This window comes from Spinacia oleracea, chromosome 1 (genome assembly GCF_020520425.1).
Source record: "Spinacia oleracea cultivar Varoflay chromosome 1, BTI_SOV_V1, whole genome shotgun sequence".
NCBI lineage: Eukaryota > Viridiplantae > Streptophyta > Magnoliopsida > Caryophyllales > Amaranthaceae > Spinacia > Spinacia oleracea.
The window spans coordinates 38,769,991-38,790,535 of record NC_079487.1 but is presented as its reverse complement, the minus strand read 5'-3'; the positions used below and the strand labels follow the sequence as shown (position 1 = coordinate 38,790,535).

Genomic DNA, 20,545 nt, shown 5'->3' with positions numbered 1-20,545 from the left:
ACTTTACAACAATAACCTTAATGGTTAGATATTCATTATACAACTAACAACTAACAGCTAATTAACCAAACACTTTACATAAATAATTAATTCAACCAACTAGTCAAATTATCAGCTTAATACAAACAACTAGTAGTTAATTCAACTAGCTAATATCTAATTGCGTAAGAGGGCCATTAGTATATTTCCAAAATCAACAAGATTATACTAGTGCACTTTCAGTGGTTTAAACTTTAAACTTTGGTTAGAAATTAATTTCTAATAGGAAAAGACTTTGGAAAAAAAGTGATACTCAAAAAGGACACATTGGCAGCAATGAATCACTCGAATGATTGACTTGAAAAGTACAGTGGTCCGCCGTAGGTAATAGACTACATTTGTTGAACTAGTCTTAACCCACTTATAAGTACTCTTTACCTTTCTTTGTCACACCAAACATCATTTGTATGTTCTTCACTAGTTTCCTACTCTAACTTCCATTCCTCTTTTTTGGCTTTTTTTCATCAATTTCAGCTATGATCAAACCAAGAACAACAACAGAATTTCCAGAGTCAGTCCGAGATCAAACCTTCTAAATAAAACAGTTGTATGCAGAGACTTACAAAGGTACGGGTATTAGGTACCACCGTCCTAGAGCTTTACCAAACAAGGTAGGTTCTTACAACGTTACATGAGAACACGACCTATTATAGTTTGCAAACTTTAAGTTTTCATTTGAGGTTTCTTAGTTTTCTTCAACTTTTCCACTCTTGATGCAATTTTGATAAAATTGCCAAGGTACGTTTATAAGTATAAGTTACCCTAAATAGAAATATGCTTTCTTAAACCTATACTAATTTAACTTACTATCATTAATAAGCATTAATATCTCTTCTTTCAGGAAATTAATTGTTGTGATTTCCCCTCAATCTTATGGCTAAGAACAATTGGTGGTTTAATCTTCTCAAGAATCTAATCAGTTGTGAATCCAAACCAAAATCAAACAAGGTTGAAAAGTTATTTTGCATTTGATCATTTTTACTGTTTATTCAAAATAATAATTGAAGTAATTAATTAAATTGTTAATATTGGCAGGGAAAAACAAAGAGATGGAGTTGGATTTTTGACAGATTAAGGTTCAAACAACTCCCTGCAACATCAACAACATATTCAACATTACAAGAAAAGTCACTAACTGAAGCCAGAGAAGAACAGAGAAAGTCTGCACTGAATGTTGCCCGGGCCACCGCGGTGGCTGCTGAGGCTGCAGTGGCAGCAGCTCAGGCAGCTGCCGAGGTAGTTCGTCTCACGGATGTGTCCCGCCGAGAGCATTCCTCGTTACGAAAACACGAGAGAGCTATTCAGAACTTGGCTGTCATAAAGATTCAAACTGCTTTCAGGGCATATCTTGTAACACCTCTATGACTGACACTCTCTTAAACTTATTATTATCAGTTTTAACCAATAACAATCACTATTAAATACTAATCGATTTGGACCAATAATAGTTTGAAAGAGTCTAATAGTGCAATTTACAGAATCATGTGCTATGTTTTGACATTTCACTTTTTTCTGTTTTGTTTGAAATGGGTAAATAATTTGAGGTTGATTTGGTTAAATTTCCAGGCAAGGAAGGCACTAAGAGCACTAAAAGGAGTGGTAAGAATACAAGCAATAGCCCGAGGACGGGCAGTGAGACGTCGAGTGAAGCGTATTTATCCTACCACACAGTTAGTCCACACGAAAAGAGTTCCTAGTGTAATTGATCAATCACCAAGAAAATCGAACGAAACAAGTGACAGATCTAAGGTAGTGCAACTTTTTCTGTTACAATTATTAGTTGGTAATACGCTTAGCTTATTCTTATATTACCAATGAGGTCTTGGCTCTGTATATAATAGGTTTCAGGTTCGAATCTCCCACCCCAATTTTTGTAATTTTCATTGCTGTTGGGGCTCATTTGCATTAAAAAAAAAAACTCATTCTTATCTTTGCTAAAAATAGTTTTTATCATTTTGACAGCTTGAGTGCAAGAGCCAGAGGCAATGGAGTGGCAGCTTGTTCTCGAAGGAGGAGATCGAATCAATATACTTGCATAAGCAAGAGGCCGGCTTTAGAAGAGAGAGAATGAAGCAATATTCTTTCTCTCATCGGGTAATTGCATTCTAACTTCACCCAGAACGGCTCGTTTGGTAGACAGTAATAGTAACGAGTTTTAAGTATATTTTGCAGGAGAGGCAATGTTCTCAAATACTTGAAGAAGACTTAAGAAAAGAATTGGCCGAGGAAGATAACGGATATTCAAAAGGCGCTTTCTTAGAGGTACACCAGGATGCACAAAGGTGGGACTTAGGGGGTAACTTGAGGATCAAACCAAAGGCTATAAATCTAGTGAAACAGAATTATACAGAGGAAGTTAACTCCCCATTTTCACATCCAAGGCGATCATTTAGTCATATGAGGCTAAAACAAGGAACAGACGACTTTCAACTATTAAACTCTAGCATGTTTCCTACTTACATGGCTGTTACTGAATCAGCCAAGGCTAAGATGAGATCAATGAGTACACCGAGGCAACGTCTCAGGTATATCGACTCATCCTTCGAATCGACGTCTAACAACAGTTCTTGGTTTTCTTACAATGGTGAGTCTAGTGCACTTGGAAGGACTCCTCATTGTTCCTAGTCTTTCTTCACCAATCAATTTGGAAATTTGTTCTTTTATTTTCAGCGTCAATTTTGGTTTGTGAATTTCTTCTCTTGAGATTTGATGAAACAAAAGAGTGAAAAATCTAATACTGATTAACATATAGATTCATGGATAGTTAATAAAAATGAGTTTGTCAAGATGGGTTGATTAGCGACTTGAGGGTTGTATAGAATATCTTCGTGTTGATATAATTATTTTAATTCCTAAATGTATAGTCCGTATCATTTTTTCACTTTTGATTGTCCTCTGTTTTTTGGAATGACTACTGAATTTTATGTGTTTCTTCTGTTATGTGTTACCAATATACAATTTCCCATGTGTTACCAAAAACATTTGTTCTCAATCGGTCAGTAAATAGATTTGGCAAAATTGACTCGTATCTGATTACTTGATTTAAATCACTTAAACTGCACACAAAAAATACATTATTCAATTGGACTCGACCAAAAAGTTAATGTGACTAGTAACTTTATTGCACGAAGCTAGAAAACCATAGAAGTGAAAATGACCCAAACGACCTAATTCCTACCTCAATTGTAAGAATTAATGGTACTTTTTTCCAACAGCAAAAAATGTATGGAGTTTTACATGTACAATCATGGAATGGTAACCAATGGCCCGGAAAAATTGAACTTGAATTCTTTGTTAAGTGTAAACAAGCCCCAATGTTTCTCAACATCCGGTGCAGCCTGAGCATCCTCATCAAACACAGAATACAAACAAGTTTGAATATACTTGTTAGGCTTCATTGGAGTACCTTTCTTGATTTGGTGAAGCAACTTAGTAATGTAGGTCTTCTGATTCTCAACAGTTGCAGATACACCAGACGCTGAGGGCCAGCCGGTCTCTGCCACAACAACTTGGATTGAGTCATAACCCATCTTCCCTAAGGCCGAATACACGGAATCCACTAAGTCCTCAAACAAGCTTCCATTAGAGGCATTAAAAAGAGCATAGTCAAGTGTTAACCCCTTAGGGTTAAGAACAAGGGCATAGTAAGGGTATAAATTAGCCATGAAAGGAGCACCATTTTCAGACAGAAATTTCAGGATATCACCCATGAATAAGAGAGATTCAACTGCAAAAGTGATGTTTGATGGAGTATCTGTGTATGGATTTCTAAGGATTGAGGTGTCGAAAGCGGTGGTTACCTTGATATGCATTAAACCCTCTTTGGCTAATGCATTTTGGAAGTTTCGCATGGTGTCTAAGAGGAACAGTGACAACAAACTGTTTGCATTGTTAGTGCTTATCTCATTCCCAACAATAAGGTACTCAATTTTCACATCAGGTGAGAATGCTTTCACATTGGTTTGTACCCATGATTCGGCTTTAGAAGGATAAGTGGCAATAGGAATGATTTCTGAGTTTGGTACACCAAGCAAAACGTTTATGTCTTTTCCCTTAAGTGCTGTTAAGGTCTCTTTATGTGGTTCATATAGTCGAATTCGTTTTAACTTGTGTTTCTCCAGGAGAGCTACAACTTCTGCTGGGGGTGGTTCGTTCTTCCCTGGTGTTTTGTAACAAACTCCAACTTCAGCCTCTGCATTTCTCAGAAAATAATAACATAGAACAAATTACTAACAACATCATACACAAGTTACTTCAAAATATGCCTCTAAAATTGCTTCATTTATGATTTGCGAATACTATTTCAGGCTGAAACTGACCTGATTGCTGTAGATTAAAAGCTAGGAGAAGCACAATGATGAGCAATATCATGGATACTGGACCAGCCGAGGAGCCCTCGGCTCCTCCCTGTGTCCGCATTCCCAGAGGCACCCAACAGGATTCGAGGGTACAGCTCGAGTTTCTGAGGAGAGAAAATGTTGGCCTAGTTACTCTGCAACATACCCATATATCATAGGAGTTGAACTCGCCCTTAAATGCCAATACAAAGGTGTAACCATGTCATCCATTTTATCATACAGCTAAAATCTACCTTTTCACAGTTTTATGCTAATTTTAGCTTCCACAAGATTCAGTAAGTATCATAGATTGCAACAGCAAGACAGTTAAAATCTACCAGAAATTCCAGCAAAATATAGAAAGACACCCATGATTTAAGGAGAGAAATATAGGGGTAGGGTAACATACTAACATCACCACATACATTTTGATGCAGTTCTAATTAGGTTTCTCACATGGAGCAACGCTAGATCAATCCCCGGGATGTACCGTATTTTGCACATCCCAACCATGCTAACCATTTAATATACCACCATACTCATTTGAAGTCCACCGTAATTATCCAATGTATCACCACAAACACGTACCCCGCTACAATCATACGACGTATGAGATACCACCATAGCTATTTTAGGGGATCGGCTTATTCGGTGAAAAAGCTTATGATCCACAGACAAAGAATAGCATCTGAATCCAATTAAAACCTGCTCCAAGGAGACCAATAGAGATGATTCCTCTAGCAGAAATGTTACCACAGAAGACCAGCCACTTCAAAGCAATAACCGATATAGCAAAGATAATCAAACCAACTCAATTATATAGCGCAATCAGGATCTCTTATCAAATAACCGACGTCTCAAGTCCATGACTACTTTCTCCAAAACTACCTCATTTTCTGTCAGATATCTTTCAGCAGCCTGCTCGCTGCTAAGGACTTCTCCCTCAATGAAGTAACTGTTACCTTCCTTTATAATCAGACCACGCTCAAGACCCAATTCTAAGACCTCAGTTTCAAAACGTAATCCTGTTCCAAAGTTTATTTCCAAGTCAGTGCTCTTCATTCCAGGTGCTAATTTATTTTTCATCACTTGAACACATATCTTGATGCCAGTTGCCTGCACATTTAGATAAACAATTCAGCGACAAATATGGAAACATAATGAACTGGGACACAGAGATGACAAGGGCCCAGATTGGTACAGAGTAAATCCTCAAAAGACTTTGCGTCATCGTACTAGATGAGAATGATAGATAACAATTATCAGTAGCAAATAGATGTTACGTATCCAGAAAATTTGAAATGACATATATTGCTTTCTAGATATGTTTGCTTTTTTGCTTCTATATGCATACAACAACAACAACAACAACAACAAAGCCTTAGTCCCAAAATGATTTGGGGTTTGCTTCTATATGCATGAGTTGATAAATTATTTTTTGATTACATGTCAAGACCAAACCATAAGCTTACTAGGAGACGTGGACAACGCTATGAATCAACATAGCTAGACATAATTAAAGACATAAGGAAGAAGATGATCTTCATTAACAAAGTGGAAATTACCGAAAATGCAATGATATTTAAGCTCTTGAGAGGCTTGATTCTCCCCCAATTAACTCTTAAAAGCTCAACAAAACACTTATCAATATTCAACATCTTTCTCTCTCTCTCTAATATGCTCTATATATAGTGACAAACTCCCTCGCTTCTTCCCCACGCTACCCATAACTGAAATATTACTTAGAGTGACCCTCCCCTTGCATCAGTTCATAACAGACAACTTTTCAAGGGCAGGGAAAAGGAGCCAAGAAGAGCCCCTTTCAGTCACTAAGATAAAAAATACAAAAAATAGTCGTTAAAATCATCAGTTGCCTGGAAATGTCCTCTATATTTTTTTTTTCATTGTACAAAAGATACACCTTCGAGATAAGCCTTTTGAAGTTTGTTTTTAGCTGCAGCAACGGTGAGATGATAGAATAAACTGGATACCTAAATTGGACACAACTGAAGCAAGTAAGCAATTAATGTGACGCTGTCAGATATAAGCTATCACCATTCACAAATTATTACTGATAAATAAATAAATAAAAAGTTACTTTTTAAAATTAACAGAAGGAACAAGTTAAAAGAGAAATCTTGATGTTGAGTGGTAAACAATATATATGTGGAAACCATTCTTAGTCATTCTTAATAATACACAACTTCTAAGCAACATATGAGCTTGTTTGTTAACTGAATCAACTGACCTTATCATTCAATTTCAACAATCCAGTTCTCGAAATTCTCAACCGTGCAGCTGCATAGAATTCCAAGGCATTCCCACCACAAGTTACCTCATCCATCTTACCAAAGCCCTCCTTGGATTTTCGACTGTATCTTACCTGGGTCAATGAAATTATATCAAGAATAGAGGAACCTAACCTCGTTTAAAAGAAAAATATGGCAATAACTTATAGAAAATACTCTCTCCGTCCTCAGCTGAATATCAAAACCTGCCTATTTTGAGTATCCTAAAATAAGTTGCACATTTCAACAAATGGTCTTCTCTCTATAGCCAATTTCACATCCTTTTTCTCTTACCCAATTTTTCTTACTTTATCCCTATATTTTTTAATTGCTATTTCTTTCTCTACCTGCTTCCAAATTTCATTTTCACATTTAACAACAATTCCTAAGCTTCGTGCCAAAATGAAGTGCACAGTGGGCTAAAGAAGCTGGAAGAATCAAATGGGAAGCCAACCTGATTAAGAAATATGATGAGTGTTTTTGATCGACATAACGAGTAGTGAATTCTTTTGAGTGCCCTGGTCATTATTTTGGACAGGACATTGGGTTCACCAGTTCCAATAGCAGCATCAAGCTCACACTGGGGAACAAGAGCTGCTACCTGCATAATCCTAGAATCAGATACAAGCACCACATTCAGTAAAAAGATAATCCCGACTTTTCATGGAACGAAAAAAAAATTGGAGGGCCAGAAATTTAGATAGATTCAGGGTATAAAAGTCAAAATAGACTACAACAGAAGAGTAAACGAACACAAATGTTGAACTCAAAACTAAAAAATATAAGAAAACATACAAGTAGCCAAGTAGGATATCACTTACACTATCAACCACGATTACATCTAATGATCCACTATTGGTCAATTTATCAACTATACTAAGCATGTTTTCAGCTGAGTCTGGATATGATATAAGCAGGTTCTTTGTATCAACGCCAATGGCTTCAGCAAGCATGGGATCCATTGCATTTTCAGCATCAAGGTATGCACAAAAACCTGCCAGATAATTTGTCAGGATAGTATCCATTGGAGTCTGGAAAACCAGAAACAAATCTCTAAGTTCACAGAAAAAAATACAGCAATAAGAAACTGAAGCTTTTTAATACGCTGTAAAAAAAAAGAAACATAAATAAATAAATAAAACTGAGAAGCAAGACAGCGTACATTTTGTAGGTATGTACTGAAAAGGGATTATATCAGATGAATATTTGACTACCATAAGCAAATCCCTCCAATGACTATCACCAGTCTATAGATTTCCCCTATAGATTGTCAAAGTATTCAAGAAAGAAGCATACGGAATCACGGATAAAACACCAAAAAGAAGCAACTATTTTCTACAATCATGTAAGGCCACCCCTTCTTTCATACTTTTTGGGCCACGGTCATAGTCTGCCCAGGGATTGGAGTTTGATACGAAGTATTACTTAAAAAGACAAATACCAGCAACATCATGAATTCATGAGTATTGGCTAGACCCAGGCCTCACAAATACTTCTGGAATCAGCAACTCATTTCTACCATCAATTAGTTTATAATTTTACACAGCAGTTCACCAAAAAAAATATCTGTTGAGAACAAGCTCATAGTATCAATGTGATCTGGCCTCCATCGGGCAGGACATGTCTATCTCCATTCCAGAATTTATGTTACAATTAATGGATTAAAACTCAATATTGAAAAATTATTCGTCGTCAAATTGGCCTCAGCTGACCATACTCCCTCCGTCCCCATTAAACTTTCCATTCCTCATAAAATGCGTGTCCCCAAATAACTTCTCATTTCTTATTTAGGGTTGGGTCACGTAATAGTATATTGTTCTCACTTCTCAACCCTCTTACTTTCCCACATTAAACTATACTCACTATCTTATTTTTATTTACTTTGAAGGCTTTAATCAAACAAAACCACGATACAATTTCTCTCCTAAATACATGTGCCTAACCCAAATGGGAAGTTTATGGGGGGTGGAAGGAGTACATATCCATTACTAAACATCATGAAATCTAAGAAATCAACACGACGATCACAACTTTTAAGGCTTCTGAAGCCAAAGAAACTCAGCTAGTACCCGCCTAAAGAAAACCATGTACTAGCAAGAATATTACTAGAGACTTTACTTTATAGTTCTCCTCCTGCAAGAAGCTTCTTGTACTAACCATAGACGACATGCATATAAATTTATTTATTTTTAAAAAAAGAGCCTCGACTTCATATCTCACATGTACTGCATACCTATCACTCTTGTTGTTGCGCATTCTAGAACTGTTTAATTAGACAAGGAAAAACTGACCCAAATCTGATTACCAGATTCCATACCCGATTTTCACCGGAAATAACGACCCGAAGTTAACCCGAAACTCGAACATGATCCGAACCAAAACAGAAACAGACGCGAAATGGACTTGACCCGATAGACCTGATACCCGGATTGACCAAAACCAAGTAACCGAACCGCCCCAAACCGAATTGAGCCGAATCGACGAACCCCAAATATTAACTAGTTTACTACATCATGACCTCATCTAAGCTAAAAATCGATCTAACACGGCCCGATGTGAACTGGCCCGATATGACCCAAACAAACCCAATCTGACCATGCATGAACCAAATTATACCCGATATTCGAATGGACCCGGCCCAAACCCATACCCAACCAGAAGTAGGAGTCCCAAAATGACCTGCAACGAATTGATCCAATTCAAAACCGATCCAAATGACCTGTTTACCAGGTCTATGTTTTATGATAAGTGCTACATCTCTTAGGGGGCGTTTGGTTGGGGGTATTCAGGAAAGGGAAAGGGAATCAACACCTTTCATTCCCTTTGTTATTGTTTGTTTGTCCATTTCAATCATTCCTTTTACCCCTCTCATTCCCCAATTTCTCTCTACCATGATTCCCCACCCCCCCCCCCTAGGGTATCAACCTTACCCCAAAATCCTCTTCAACTCATCTTCCTTGACCAACATTGACCAACTTATACACCACACCACCACCCAACTCCAACACCACACCCGCCGCCCTCGCAACCACCACCACCTGCAACCACCCCTAAACCAACCACCACCAACCCTAAACCAACCACCACCACCCGAAACAAACCACCACCACCCGCAACTCAAAATCAACCACCACCACGCGCAACAACTCGAAATCAATCACCAACACCCGCAACACCTGTTGAGGAACGGCGAAACGACGAAAGAAGGAGGGGGAAGGAGAGCGAAGGGCGGCGGGAGGAGGGAGAAGGAGAGGAAGGAGAGAGAAGAAAAGGAATAGCGGCAGGAGGAGGGATAAGGAGAGGAAGGAGAGATAAGAAAAGGAACGACGGTAGGAGGAGAGAGAAGCAAAGGCAGGAGAGCGAAGGGCGGCGGTGGGAGGAGAAACAGATCTGGCGGTGGGGGAGGAGAGGAAGAAAAGGAACGGCCGCAGGAGGAGGGAGAAGGGGAGGGAGGTATGTCGGCGGCGGCGGGAGGAGACGGCAGCGGCGTTGGCTGCGGGAGGAGACACAGTTCCGACGGTGGGGGAGGAGGGAGGAGAGGAAGGAGAGGAAGGAGGGAGAAGGGAAGGGAATGACAATATCACCAAACAACCTACCAAATTAAAGGGATTTGCTTTCCATTCCATTCCACACCCTTTCTTGATTTCATTCCCTTTACCTCATATGAACCAAACGGCCCCTTAATCACTTATAGCTTTGAGGCAACTGTTTGAGGTTGTTGATCTGAAATGACCCGTTTACCAGGTCTATGTTTTATGATAAGTGCTACACCTCTTAATCACTTATAGCTTTGAGGCAACTGTTTGAGGTCGTTGATCTGTATGTACCTTACTGAAAAGATGTAAAAAGGAACGTTGCTACTTTTCATCAGTTGGATCTAAATTTATAGCATTGCAAAGGGATTTAAGCTAGAATTACTAAGCACTAATGATGGGCAGATTTAGGAATGTTCAAGATATGTCCACGTTTAGGAAAGTCCATTTTCTTCAAAGTTGAAGGAGTCTCTGGTGGAAAAAGGCTCAGATCCAGACAATAATGAGTCCAGAATCAAATGCATCACGTATCACCCCCTCTCTTTTACCAAATCGAAGGGGGAAGGGGGAGACTGATTCTGAATGAGATTTTGTATAGCAAAGTGATTCCAGGGTACATAAATATTACAAAAAAAGAAATTAAATTAGCATCTCAAAATATGATAATTACCAAAATGGTGACAAACAAATAGAAGAAAATGAAACATAACCGATTCCTCAGCCTCACGCATAACACAAAATAAAAGATACAAAAGTGAAAGTAGTGTTGATTCCTCCTTATTTGGAGAAGATGTAATTAGCAAAAACAAAGAGAAATAAAATGAGAGAAAAAGAAGGAGAGAAGTGAAAAAGAAAGAAACATTTATTGGCAAATTATTCTACGATAATTTGCATCATTGGTTTCTTAGTAATAGGATGGTTACAAATATGTAATCAGATTGATAGTTAATATATTCATGAATTATAAGTATAACATTGTAACATAATTCAGATATAGAGAAACACGTTACATTTTTTGGAGTATACCATCGAATATTAGTTTATATTTTATAAACACTTTGTGAATTATTTTATTATATCATAGAGATATTATTGTTAGCCTATTTTGTTTATACACGAAAGGGAAACCGAATATTATTTCCGCTGCAAGATTATTTGTAATATTTCCCAACAGTCTATTATCAGAGCCGGATACGTACATATACGTCGTCGTATATAAAAAAATGGAAGATTCGATGGTAAGCCTATCAGGAATGATTAAATTGACATAATCCAACTATTTTATGTGGAAGCCTCGAATGGAGGATATCATTTATTTTAAGGACTTGTATAGGCCCATCGAGGAAGAAACTAAACCGGAAAATAAAATCGAAGATGCATGGAAATTGATGAATCATAAGGCGGTCGGGTTGATACGACAACATATTGATCAAATCATTTTTCAACATGTTGCTAATGACACCGATGCCTACTAGCTTTGGAAAAAGCTTGAGTCAATGTATGAGAGGAAGACAGCTTAAAATAAATCTACATTAATGAGAAGGTTGGTTCGTCTTCTATACAAGGAAGGTAAAAATATGGCAGAACATATGAATGAATTTCAAGGCATTGTTAATCCGTTAACAAATGTCAGCATGGAAATTGAAAATGAAGTCCAAGCCTTATTACTCCTCAACTCATTACCTGATAGCTGCGAAACTCTTGTTATCTCGTTGAGTAATTCGACTCCGGGTGGTAAACTCACCCTTGATATGGTGAAAGACGGCTTATTAAATGAAGAAGCTAGAAGGAAAGAATTTGCCTCGACAAACCAGAATGAAGTACATATTGTTGAAAATCGTGGGAGACCAATGTTTAGAGGTTCCCAAAGTCAAGAAAAATCCAGAGGCAGGTCAAAATCCAAAAAGAGGTTCACTTGCTTTATTGTCAAAAAGCCAGGACATAAGCAAAGTGAATGCAGATTATGGAAACGGGACATGAGATCTAAGAATGACAGGAGTAGTGATGATGAAGATAAGAAAAATGTCACGGCACAGCAGTAGGTGATGATATTTATTTTGTAGGTGATGACGCGTGTTATAACCTAACAAGTGAAGATTGTAGTTGGGTAATTAATACAGATGCTTCGTATGATCTAACTGCAAATAAAAATTATTTTACATCTTACACTAGCGGAGATCTTGGTTTTGTAAGGATAGGAAACGATGGATCCTCCAAAATTATTGGTATTGAAGATGTTTGTTTGGAAACCAATACATGTTGTAATCTTACACGATGTCAGACATGTTCCAGATATTCGGCTGAATTTGATTTCAGCTGGTAAACTTGACGATGAAGGGTATGCAAATCACTTTTCAAATGGAAAGTGGAAATTATCAAAAGCCTCGATGATTGTTGCTCACGGAAAGAAGCAACAAACCCTTTTTGTCACAAATGGAAAGCTCGGCTCACAACTAAATGTAGTTGAAGAATGTTCAACCGAGTTATGGCATAAGCGACTCGGGCATATGAGTGAGAAGGGAATGCAAATCCTCACTCGAAAGCAACTCCTTCCTTTGTAGGATTTTAATTTGAAATCATGTGTTTATTGTTTAGCAGGAAAACAACACAGAGTTTCATTTTGAAGAAATCCGCCATCTAGAAGATCTCGGGTTCTAGATTTGGTTCATGTTGTTCTATGACAGAGAAATCTCTTGGTGGTGCATCATATTTTGTTACATTTATTGATGACCATTCCAGAAAAGTGTGGGTCTTTATTTTAAAAGGTAAAGACCAAGTCTTTGACGCAAAAGTAGAAAGAGAAATTGGCATGAAATTAAAATGTGTGCGATCCGATAATGGTGGTGAGTATAGAGGTCCATTTGAATAATATTGCAGGAAGTATGGGATAAAGCTCAAGAAAATTGTCCCAAAAACACCTCAACAAAATGGTCTCGCTGAAAAAATGAATCGAACGATCACGGAGAAAGTTCGTTCGATGTTATCACATGCAAAGTTACCCAAATCTTTTTTGGGGGGGGAGGCAGTAAAGACTGCAGTTCATTTGATTAATCTTTCTCCTTCGGTTCCACTTGATGGTGATGTTCCAGTTCCACAGATGATATGGTCTGGAAGAAAATTAAACTATGAAAGTTTGAAGGTGTTTGGATGTAGAGCCTTTGTTCACATCTCGAGGGATGAAAGATCAAAACTTGATAGCAAGACAAAACAATGTATTTTTCTTGGCTATCCTGAAGATGATTTCGGTTATAGGTTATGAAGTCCTGCTGAAAGAAAGATTGTTAGAAGCAGAAATGTTGTTTCTTTGAAGATCAAACCAGTGAAGACAGACAAAAATTGGGAAAATCTACAACATCCCATGAAGAATTGCCTATAATCATGAATTCAGTTCCTTCTCCACATGCAATTGATGATCACGGGGGAGAATTACACCAAGATGATCAATCTCATGATGATGAGAATGTGGAACATATTCCACAACAAAAAAATCAATCATCTCATGAAGCAGATTAAGAAGATCTGCTCGAGGTAGACGACTTCCAGCAACTGGAGGTGAATATCAGTTACTTAGTAACTGGAGGGGGAGAGTTAGGTGAAGAGGCTTTGAGAGATGTACGTCAGGAAAAGCGGATGGAAGCCATGAAAGATGAGATAAAATCCTTGCATGAGAATCACACATTTGATTTGGTACAACTACCAAAGGGGCGACGAGCACTAAAGAATAAGTGGGTGTTTAGATTAAAGACTGAAGAAAATAATCCACAACCAAGATAAAAAGCTAGGCTGGTCGTGAAGGGATTCAGTCAAAAGAAAGGTATTGACTTTGAAGAAATATTTTCACTAGTTATGAAAATGTCGTCAATACGAGTTGTTCTTAGCATGGCAGCATGCATGGATTTGGAAATGAAACAACTAGATGTGAAAACAGCCTTCCTACATGGTGATTTGGAAGAAGAAATATATATGGAACAACCTGAGGGATTTTAAGTTAAGGGAAAGGAACACATGGTATGTCATTTGAATAAGAGCTTGTATGGTTTAAAGCAAGCACCGCGACAATGGTATCGAAAATTTGAATCTTTTATGAAAGATCATAAATATCAAAAAACGACATCAGTGTTCATTAAAAGACTTGCAGAGGGATTTATCATTTTACTCCTCCATGTTGATGATATGTTAATTATTGGTCATGATACCAATAAAATCGCCAATTTGAAGAAGGCGATGAATAAGTTCTTTGTTATGAAGGACTTAGGACCAGCAAAACAAATACTTGGCATGAAAATCTCTCGTGACAGGAAAAATAAGAAGTTATGGCTGTCACAAGAAAGATATATTGAGAAACTACTTGAGAGGTTTAATATGCATAAGGCTAAACCAGTGAGCTCTCCACTTGCAGGTCATTTTAAATTAAACTCTTAACAATGTCCTACAAGTGATAAAGAAAAAGAAGAGATGGATAAAGTTCTTTATGCATCTGCAGTTGGCAGTTTAATGTATGTTATGGTTTGTACAAGACCAGACATTGCCTATTCAATAGGTGTTGTTAGTAGGTTTCTCTCTAATCCAGGGAAAGAACATTGGGAAGCTGTAAAATGGATATTAAGGTATTTACGTGGCACGTCAAACATGTGCATATGCTTGACTTTTGCAGGGGAGCTATATCATGGCAATCAAGGTTACAAAAATGTGTTGCAGAAGCCGAGTATATTAAGCTTTCAAAGACCTATTGTGGATGAAGAATTTTCTACAAGTGTTAGGAATTATACAAGAAAATTATATACTTTATTGTGACAATCAGAGTGAAAAATCCCACCTTTCATGTTCATTCAAAACATATAGATGTAAGGTATCATTGGATACGAGATGTCTTTGAAGCCAAGCTGTTGCATTTGGAAAAGATCCATAGTGACCACAATAGTTCAGATATGATGGCCAAAATATTGACCATACAAAAGCTTGACGTATGTCGGGGAGTAGCGGGTTTATCAAAAATCTTATAATAAGTCGAAAGAGGGAGATTTGTTGGTTATTCCTCCTTATTTGGAGAAGACGTAATTAGTAAAGACAAAGAGAAATAAAATGAGAGAAAAAGAAGGAGAGAAGTGAAAAAGAAAGAAACATTTATTTGCAAATTATTCTGCGATAATTTGCATCATTAGTTTCTTAGTAATAGGATGGTTATAGATATGTAATCAGATTGATAGTTAATATATTCAGGGATGATAACATTGTAACATAATTCAGATATAGAGAAACACGTTACATTTTTGGGAGTATACCATAAAATATTAGTTTATATTTTATAAACACTTTGTGAGTTATTTTATTATATCATAGAGATATAATTGTTAGCTTATTTTGTTTATGCACGAAAGGGAAAATGAATATTATTTCCGCTTCAAGATTATTTGTAATCTTTCCCAACAGGTAGAGGGGGTTGGTTGTGTCAAATATAGACATAATAACAATAAATGACATACGGGCAACATGAAAAAAAATTATAAAAAAAATAAGAGGGATGAGAGACAGTTCTTACCTCCAAGCTTTTGGGCTTCCTTAATCACATGAAGGGCAAGTGTTGTTTTTCCAGAGGCTTCCTTTCCAAAAATCTCAACAATTCTCCCCTATACAATAAATATTACTCCTTTTTAGACAGAAGGAGATATTAACTTCAAAAACCTACACGCACTCGTGTCGTCCTTCAAAACAAGAAACCTCAACTAAAGCCAATCAATAATTTAAAAGAGAGTCACCAATCACATTTTATGTCTATCAATGGGAACTACCCTTGCATAATACAACCAACATCGACATAGACAATATCAGTAAACATCTTATATTGGAAAACCGAAGGCTTAACAATCTAAGCACCAAGCATAAGGGAGACACTGAAACTAGGGATAAGGGTCTCTGCATCACAGCAATATGCACTAATATCCCGAGACAAATTTTGTGAAGGATTTCAACCCAATCTTTCACATGACATTGAGTAAGCATTTGATTGAGGACTAGATAAGGGGGTGCAAAGGACGTATGTAAACAAGGACAAGTTTTATAACAGTTTAAATTGTCATCTCAATCAGAATAACCTAAAAGGAATCAAGAAGGCAAGCACAAAAAAACAACCTACCCAGCTCCATTCCAACAACTAACTTGTGGAATGGAGATTTTCAATAAACGAAAACAAAGTTTCAAGCACCAAGTATATTACTCCGTACCAAAAGAAGATAAGTGGCATAAGTGAGGAAACCTGGGTAGATCTTTCCAATTATGTTCAGACCTCCTTTAAGTATCTATCTTATAATTCTTATCATGGCAAACGCTATACCTTCTTATACTCCTCCAACAAAGCATACATAACTCAACACTTCCAATTTTTAATCCAGCGTTAATTTCGTATATATATTACATTACAGAGCGAAAACCCCTATTTATGCGATGAAATGTGCAATATATCAACAAATCCTTCTATTTTACCCGAATCATACTATCATGAAAAAATCTTATTAACAACAAGTCCTTCTCTCATTTTAAACCTTTCCCTACAACACCACCAAACAGAAAACTACAAAGAAAAAACTTCAAACAATCTCCACATATCCTTCCTAGACAGTCTGAACTCAATACCCCCCATCGCCAATTCCTCCTTCTCCCTTCGAGACCACCCTTGCAACCAACCTCATTGGGTTGGACTTGTAAAGGTGGACTTGGCCGCAAAAGCAGTCCAACAAACTCCATGCTAACCAGGCCTTCTCCTCCTGCTAGAGGTCCTTTACGTTTGATGCCGGTTATGGTGTTAATGGAAAAGACATTAATTTCCAAATTTGTTTCAAAATCTATACTCCCTCCGTTTCTTTAAGTTATTCTTGTTTGGAATTTTGTTCATTCTAAGGTATATGGAATTTAATACTATCATGGTACATTTACAAGAAAAAACATACTCATGTCGGGTCTCGTTTGCTTCATCTTGATGTGTAGTTTCAAGTATCAGCTTTATCAATTTTCTACAATACGTATTTAAATATATTTATGTTTAAATGTGTGCATTGAAAATTGTGCAAAAAGTGAAATTGGAACAACATTCTAGAACGGAGGGAGTAAAATAATATTGCACGAATTCATGGACTTTAGAGTTTGACCATGAAATCCAAAGCATAGAAAGTGTTCAATCGTAGACGTCGCAAATGGGGATTGTGCTTAAGTTTGGTTCAGATAATTTGGTTTAGGCCATCGCGAGTGATGAAACATTAGGTTCAAAGGTTCGACTCATTTCAATCCCGTCCATATTCAAAACGTGTAATATTCTCATCTATTGACAATCAACACAACATTAAAATTTGAAAACCGAATCAATATCAAGTCATGTAAATTTCAGATTAATTTAGTTCAAATAGGTCATGTGTTGAGTCAAAATCAACTTATTTACTTTTGATATAGTTTGGAATTGAGTTGGGAACTTTGGAAAGGGCATCGGTTCATTTGGTTGCGGGTCAGTTTTTTTATGCTTAATTAATGACGATAACGGTAATTCGATGGAAGCACCTATAACAATCTCAACTACTAGTGTGAATGAAAATAAGTGCTATCAAATTATTCTAAACAACAAGACCCAACATATACACTCTTTCAAACCAGATCACTAAATTTAGGTCAAATGAAAAAGAAATTGCCACACGAAGCAAGCATTGATGTGATTGTTAAAGTTAACCAAGCCAAAGGAGACACTAACTAGCAAAGTTAAAGCATCGAATCAAGCGTTAGGTGTGCAAATACCGATCTTCCATAAACATATCAACAAGAATGTGGTTGTCATGCACTCATACATGTGCAAAACCATTTTAGGCGAGAATCAAAAACTAGATGAGACACTGACCAACAATTCACTATGACATTCCAACAAAAATTGCATTCTTGCACTAGGGAAGGACGGGCGTGAAGAACAAATGTAGTTGGGGGTCTGTTCTCAGACAATTTATTACGAGAATTCAATCAATTGAGCCAAATAGGCAATAGGCAGGGGTCAATATCGGCCAGTTGGCCCTAGTATATGTTATCCAATCAACCAACCTATAGCATACCCACTTACATGAACCTCCAAACAGTTTAAAATATCTAAAGCCAAAAATGCTCGAAGAGTAACATACTAACTCAATACCTTTGGTAAACCTCCTATCCCAAGTGCCAGGTCAAGCTTTAAGGATCCTGTGGATATCACTGAAGCGCAACGCGGAATAAAGAAGTTTGGCAAAGACAACATGCACTCTTGCCCAAATCCACTTGCAAGTTGTGTTAGAGCACCGCGCAATGCAGTGTGTTTCTCCTTTGCAGCTCCATCATCGACAAGTTCATCACGTTCGAACTCCGATGTATCAACTGCAACCATGAACTTTTGATGTTAATATTTCACAAGAAATTTGCATATTTTACCTCCTCCATTAGGGAGCTTACTACATCTATTACCAAGAAAGAAGATAATATCTTCGTCCCCATTAAACTTCCCATTTCTCCTTTTGGGTGGGTCCACAAAATCAAATATGAGGTATTGTTTTCAATCATCTTACCTCCCAATTTTGGGTGCTCAATTTCTCTCACCTTCCGTAAAAGAACATTGAACTATAGCCACCATCTTATATCTTATTCACCTTTAACCAGCGAACCCCAATACAAATTTTCTCTAAAAAAAAATGTGCCCAAGAGAAACAGAAAGTTTAACCAGGGACAAAGGGAGTACCAAGTAGCTAAAAGACTTTCTGTAAAAGTGGACATTGGCCTCATTTGTATCTTATAGCTGAGAGAATTAGAACATTCATTATAATAATAATCACAACAATAATAATAGAAACAGTTACGAGTATAATAATAATCACAACAAAAACAATAACAATAAACAAATTAACAAAAGCGGAACTTGGAAGTCCTACTTATGCGAGAAAGAAAGGGCATAACCCATTAGAAACAAACACATTAAGATCTGAGTACCTAACTGTGCAGGATACTCATAACTCATTCTGGTTTATTAAAAATTAAAGGAGGCTTAGGCACTATACCAGTGGTAGATAAAAAGCAGGTCTGGAGGCTGCCACAATGAGTAAAGTTTTCTGTCTCCAAGTGCTGAAAAGTAAAAAGAATATGTATTACCTATCTAGGTATATAACAATATGCAAAATATGGAGCATAAACTCAGAAAATAAATAAGGCATGTAATCATGTAAGATCTGTTAGATGTTAGAGACAATCAATCAGGAAAGACGTGAAGAACATTGCAAAAGTGATAGTTAATGGTGATGTCAAAAATTGAGCAGTAATAACTAATAAACATCATGCAATCATAAATATTTGTTACAAAAGAGCTGAGGTATAGACAAAGTGACTCCATCAAATGAAACAATAAAACTTATTATTCATAATCCGGAGAAATACATCAATAACTGGAACACTAACAAGGTAGTACCCGAGCCATGCTTGGTTTCTTAAGTAAACACATGAAATGACAAGTTTTTGTTTTGCATAACAATGATAGTCACAGCTAAAACTCTAAAAGTAAATAAACCCCTGTTAACCCCCTCAAACTTTTGCAATTTCTGCTAAATGATTTTTGAATGTCCTCTTAAGCCATTATAGATTTCAAAATTAATAGGAGAAAAGAACTCCGAACTTGCGAAATGTTAATCAGCATCCAACATTACAGTGTTGAAAAATCGAAAATAGGTGAGAGAGAGAAATACCAGTATAAAGGAAGAGGAGAGGAATGAGCGGCCATGAATAGCGTTGTTACAGACGCGAAAAGCACGAAACAATTGAAGACTCTGGAGGAAGCTCATGCTCCAATTGCAAAATCTAGGTTTTCTTCGCCTGTGTTTAAGCAAAATTGAAAGTTTGTATAGGGGGTTTTGGGGTTTATCTATTTTGGACAACCAAAAAAGGCACCAATTTTCCCACCTGTGCCCGGTTATATACAATCGTTAACTGCTGTACCCGGGTACAGCCAGCTCTGGCTGTACCCCTAAAACGACGCGCTCATATTGTTTGTTCATTCTTGTCGACAGTTTGTTCTTTTTTATTTTACCGTTTGTTCATTCTTATTGTATTGTTTGTTCTTTCTTGTTGTACTGTTTGTTCTTTCTTGTTGTTTTTTAAATTCATCATCAAATTTTCATAATTGTTGTATTTTTTGTTCTTTCTTCTGGAATTTTATGTTCTTTTTTATATTGTTTGTTCTTTCTTGTTTATTTGTTTGTTTATAATAATCATATGGTTAATGTTCATAATTAAACTCTTCATTAATCTTTTTATTCTTTCTTTTTGTATTGCTTGTTCTTTCTTGTTGTACTGTTTGTTCTTTCTT

General features: G+C 36.9%; 3 protein-coding genes across 6 annotated transcripts; 1 reads left to right on the top strand and 2 right to left on the bottom strand.

The window, feature by feature from the left end:
* Positions 1-423: 423 nt before the first annotated feature.
* Positions 424-3,710, top strand: LOC110797707 (protein IQ-DOMAIN 12). 4 transcript variants are annotated; one of them, XM_056835296.1, is made up of 7 exons: positions 424-606; positions 881-987; positions 1,075-1,389; positions 1,606-1,788; positions 2,002-2,133; positions 2,212-2,623; positions 3,500-3,710. In XM_056835296.1, the coding sequence occupies exons 2-7, from the start codon at positions 913-915 to the stop codon at positions 3,562-3,564; spliced, it is 1,182 nt and encodes a 393-aa protein (XP_056691274.1). In that variant the 5' UTR covers positions 424-606; positions 881-912; the 3' UTR covers positions 3,565-3,710. The 4 variants fall into 4 exon arrangements, with proteins under 4 accessions (XP_056691274.1, XP_056691272.1, XP_056691273.1 ...); XM_056835294.1 differs by having other exon boundaries at positions 424-650; XM_056835295.1 differs by having other exon boundaries at positions 424-777.
* Positions 3,607-4,458, bottom strand: LOC110797708 (glucan endo-1,3-beta-glucosidase, basic vacuolar isoform). The gene is made up of 3 exons (XM_056833227.1): positions 4,359-4,458; positions 3,675-4,231; positions 3,607-3,615 (listed from the first exon to the last, which is right to left on the bottom strand). The coding sequence occupies exons 1-3, from the start codon at positions 4,456-4,458 to the stop codon at positions 3,607-3,609; spliced, it is 666 nt and encodes a 221-aa protein (XP_056689205.1).
* Positions 4,459-4,575: 117 nt separating this feature from the next.
* On the bottom strand, positions 4,576-20,122 carry LOC110797706 (DNA repair protein recA homolog 2, mitochondrial). Its single transcript, XM_022002808.2, has 8 exons — positions 19,926-20,122; positions 19,248-19,311; positions 18,356-18,573; positions 15,737-15,824; positions 7,486-7,658; positions 7,119-7,265; positions 6,625-6,759; positions 4,576-5,492 (listed from the first exon to the last, which is right to left on the bottom strand). The coding sequence occupies exons 1-8, from the start codon at positions 20,019-20,021 to the stop codon at positions 5,205-5,207; spliced, it is 1,209 nt and encodes a 402-aa protein (XP_021858500.1). The 5' UTR covers positions 20,022-20,122; the 3' UTR covers positions 4,576-5,204.
* Positions 20,123-20,545: the final 423 nt, after the last annotated feature.